Source organism: Lycium barbarum, chromosome 12 (genome assembly GCF_019175385.1).
Source record: "Lycium barbarum isolate Lr01 chromosome 12, ASM1917538v2, whole genome shotgun sequence".
NCBI classification, from domain to species: Eukaryota; Viridiplantae; Streptophyta; class Magnoliopsida; order Solanales; family Solanaceae; genus Lycium; species Lycium barbarum.
This window is the reverse complement of record NC_083348.1, coordinates 49,546,358-49,550,858: the sequence shown is the minus strand read 5'-3', so window position 1 is coordinate 49,550,858 and position 4,501 is coordinate 49,546,358. Positions and strand designations below refer to the sequence as shown.

General features: G+C 36.5%; 1 protein-coding gene across 1 annotated transcript; it reads right to left on the bottom strand.

Annotated features, from left to right (window-relative positions):
• Nucleotides 1-321: 321 nt before the first annotated feature.
• Nucleotides 322-4,238, bottom strand: LOC132624955 (putative receptor-like protein kinase At3g47110). Its single transcript, XM_060339717.1, has 2 exons — nucleotides 1,084-4,238; nucleotides 322-910 (listed from the first exon to the last, which is right to left on the bottom strand). The coding sequence occupies exons 1-2, from the start codon at nucleotides 4,130-4,132 to the stop codon at nucleotides 567-569; spliced, it is 3,393 nt and encodes a 1,130-aa protein (XP_060195700.1). The 5' UTR covers nucleotides 4,133-4,238; the 3' UTR covers nucleotides 322-566.
• Nucleotides 4,239-4,501: the final 263 nt, after the last annotated feature.

The window sequence follows — 4,501 nt, the reverse complement described above, 5'->3', positions numbered from 1 at the left end:
GTATAAACTGGAAAACCTATTTCTATATAAATTTTATTATAAATGCTAACTAGACATGCATTAAAACACCAAATCCAACCCAATTTTAATTTCCTACAACTTTGAATTATTCTTTCCAACATATTTTATATATTATGGATGTTTATATCAAGTTCCTTATTGAGGAACACAGCACCTAATGTTTATTTGAATGTAACACTTATACACAATTGTCCAGAAACTACTGAATCAAAAATATGAAGGAGGGAGTAAAAGCGATGGAAGAGATATTTGGAAGCTTGCAAACGCAAAGAAAAAAAATAGTGTAATCAAACACCTTCATCATATTTCTGATTTATTCAAGCATTCATACCATAATTACTAACAAAAGAAAAGTCTTCAAATCAAAATAAAAATCATTCAAACAGGAATTGTAAAATTAGGAAATGCAACACTCTGAATACATACATTACACATTACAGGAGTACTCTAAGTAGTTAGGGAAGATTTTACTAACAAGACTAGGTAAAAAAAAAACATATTAACTTGCAGTTCCGAAAAAACACCCTTTTCAGAGATTTTAACTTTTATGTCTCCAATGTGTTCTTGATTTTGGTAAGCCTCTTGACAACATCTTTCATGGTTATCCTTGATTCTGGCTTTTTCTTTGTACAGTCTAAAGCCAACTCTATCATGGTGTCTATACAGGTTTCACATTGGGAAGTCATATGTTCTTTCTCATGAAAAAGATTAGCATTAACAACTTTGGCCTCAGTCCTTGGAAATGCTCGTCTTATCCACTGCCTCAAAACGGAATTTTCATTGAATATATCTTCATGTGTTGGTCTTCTTTTTGTCAATACCTCTATCAACATGATGCCGTAACTATAAACATCAACACTAGTGGACACCCTTCCTTCTGAGCCATATTCTTAGAAGAACAAAAATAAAACAAATTGATTACTTATTTGAACTATAAAAATAATTATGTTCTATCAAAGGCAAAATTTATTTAGTTCTAAAATTTTAAAGGGTTTAAGTAAGACAAATAAAATTCAAGAGAAAGGTTTCATTAAAAGGCATAAAAAGAAGAGACTAGTGTACCTGGTGCAATGTAACCAAGAGTGCCCAATGTCTCGGTATGTGTCATGAATTTGCTTACCGCTAAGATTTTAGAGATGCCAAAATCACCAACATGAGCCACCATATCTTCATTCAGAAGAACGTTGGCTGGCTTTAGATCGCAATGAACTATTGGAGTGTCATAACCATGGTGTAGATACTCAATTGCCACAGCCACATCAAGCATTATGATGACTCTTTGATGGAGATTCAAGTGGCACTCTTCTTTGTACAACCAATCCTGAAGACTCCCATTGGGCATATATTGCAGGACAAAGGCTCTTACGTATTTGCTAGAGCAAGTAGTAATTAATGTAATAAGATTTTTGTGTCTAACATTTCTCATCACTTCACATTCAGTGTCAAATCTTTTAGCACCTTCCTCGTTTTGCATGTCCAGAACCTTTATGGCCACCACCATTCCGTTTGATAATGTGCCTTTATACACCGAGCCAGAACCTCCCTCACCAATTAAATTTGATACATCAAAATTGTTTGTTGCTCGTTGAATCTCGTGATAAGAAATCAATGGATAAGTCGTGATACTTGGTACCTTTTCTACATCTTTTGACTCTCCTTTCCTTTGTTGTTTCATTATCCAAATTGAGACCAATAAAAATATCAGAAAGGATGAAGAAACTACCAGAGTAACGATTGGCATAAGCCTAGACTTTGCATGATGTCTAGGATTGGTGATAGCGCAAGCAGGAACTGCCAACAAGTGCATTCCACATAAACCTCTATTCCCTTTGAAAGATCGCGAAGTGAAATTCGCAAACACACCACTACTGGGTATTTCGCCTTCTAAATCATTAAATGAAACATTAATGCTTTTAAGGTGTGAAAGTTTTTCCAATGACTTAGGAATAGCGCCTGAAATGGAATTTAATGACAGATCCATAAATTCCACGCTTATCAAGTTTGCAAAACATAATGGAATTGAACCCAAAAAGGAGTTGTTTGATAGGGAGAGATATTGCATGTTTTCGAGGTCCCCTATTCTGCTTGGTATCATGCCTGAAAAGTGGTTACTAGAAAGATCTAGTACTACAATGGCCTTTAGTTCTCCGATATGTTGTTGAACTTCCCCTTGTATAGAATTCCGTGAAATGTTTAGATGAAGAAGACCGGTCATTTTCCAAAGACTCAGAGGTAACTTTGATGCAAAATTATTGGAACCCAACCAAAGTTTTTGTAGCATGCTTAGATTTCCTATATATTCTGGGATCACCCCAGAGAGCTCATTACCATACAAAGTCAATTGAACCAAATTAGATAATTGACATACTGCCTCTGGAATATTTCCTTGCAATTTATTGTTATTCAGATATAGCCCTTGGATTTTCTTAAGCTTACTAACCTCTGAAGGAATACTCCCCATCAAGTTGTTTTTCTGAAAGTCCAGCATCATTAGACTGCTCATGTTGCCTATGCCTTTGGGTATGGAGCCATTGATTCCTGCATTTGCTACTTCAAAGTATTCAATGGTTGATGACAGATTCCCAACAAAATTGGAAAAAAATCCATTTAACGGATTGTGACCAACCGATAGATATTGCAACATCCTGCAGTTCACCAATGAATTTAAGAATAATAACTCATGTTTACTTGGTTCATTGATGAGTTGATTATCTACTAGGAACAATCCTTCCAGCTCACGAAGAGATCCCAAATTATTAGGAATGTTGCCGGTGAAAATGTTTGCAGCTAGCACCAACTCAGAAAGCTTGGAAGCATTTGTTATGAATGGTGGAATTTGCCCCTCGATCTGATTGTGTGCCAAGTAAAGCTCCTTAAGGTTCGGAAGATGAAGACCTGTAGTTGCTGGAATTCTACCGGAGAGGTTGTTTAAATTCAAGGAAATAACTTCCATAGAAGAAATGTTGAAAACATCCTTTGGAATTTCACCGATAAGATTATAATTTTCTTGAAAATCTAACAACCTCAAGTTTGATAGTTTCCCTAATTCTTGAGGAATTGGCCCTTCTACGTGATTGTTTGGACAACTAAGATACTGCAGAGTTGAAATATTGCCCAATGAAAGGGGAACAATCCCATTTATTTTGTTATATCCAATATGGAATGCCTCGAGCTTGGCTAGACAACCAATATTTGTGGGTATCTCTCCAGTTATGTTGTTGAGAGATATGGATAGAACTTTGAGCTCTGTGAGTTGGCAAATGTTAGAAGGAATGTGACCAGAAATGTGATTGCCATATAATCTCATAAACTTTAGATTTGAAAAAGTGTGCCCTTCATCAAGCAAGAGAGGGCCAGACAGGCTATTTTTTTGCAGATGTAAGGCAAGGAGCGACGAAATACTAAAAAGTGTTGCAGGAATGGGACCAGATAAGTTGTTATCGGCCAATGACAACTCTGCAAGTTGGCTTAGATTACCAATCTCCTTTGGAATGTTGCCGTTGATTCTATTCCCGGACAACCTCAATTTCGTCAACTTTGTGGCATTTCCAATAGAAGGAGGAATTTGATCTGTGAGGCTATTGTTTGTGAGATCCAAGACTCTGAGCTCCAGTGCATCCCATGTCTCTTTCAACATTGAACCACTGAGTTTATTGCAAGACAATGAAATTATGCGTATTCTCTGGTGTTGAAACAGACTTGTCGGGACAGTTCCTTGGAGCTGATTGTTTTGGACATCAAGCACTCGCAAGCGAGGCAAGTGGCCAATGCCATACGGGATGCCACCATAGAAGTTGTTGTTCCCAAGGTTGAGCTCTCTAAGAAAAGACAAATTTGTCAAAGATAGGGAAATTGTGCCTTCAAGTTGCAAATTAGGAAGGGCCAAGGCCACAACCCTTTGCTTTTTCAAATTGCAAGTGACACCAAACCAAGAGCAAAAAGAAATATCCCTGGTCCAGTTCTTGGCCAAAAAGAGACTGGGACTTGTAACAAGATTTTGGAAAGCTAGTAGGAATTCTTGGTCAGTCTCATTTGAGGAAGCAACCGATATAGAAACGGAGAAATATGTAACCATAAAGAGAAGAATCATCAAGAAAATGTGCTTCTCCATATGCGGTACTATAGTATGCACTGGAAATAGAATGGTTCAAGGGAATACTTGATATTGGATTTGTGTGGTACTTGATATTGGATTTGTGTGGTCTTGCTAAAGTTCAAAGTTGATCCATTATATAGCACCAAGATTTGAAAAAAAAAAAATGAAAAGGAAATTCGATAATTTTTCACTCAAAAGATTAGGCGATGATAGCGAAAATGTGACAACTTATTAAAGTGCACCAATAAGTAGCAAAAGGTCAAAAAGAACTTGTTCCACATTCCTCAGGTAGTTGAAAAAACAGAACATAAGTCCGTCTACTTATTAGTAGTATATTAGAAAGAAATTGCCTTCCTTTATATAGTTCTTAGCAAAGTCAATACG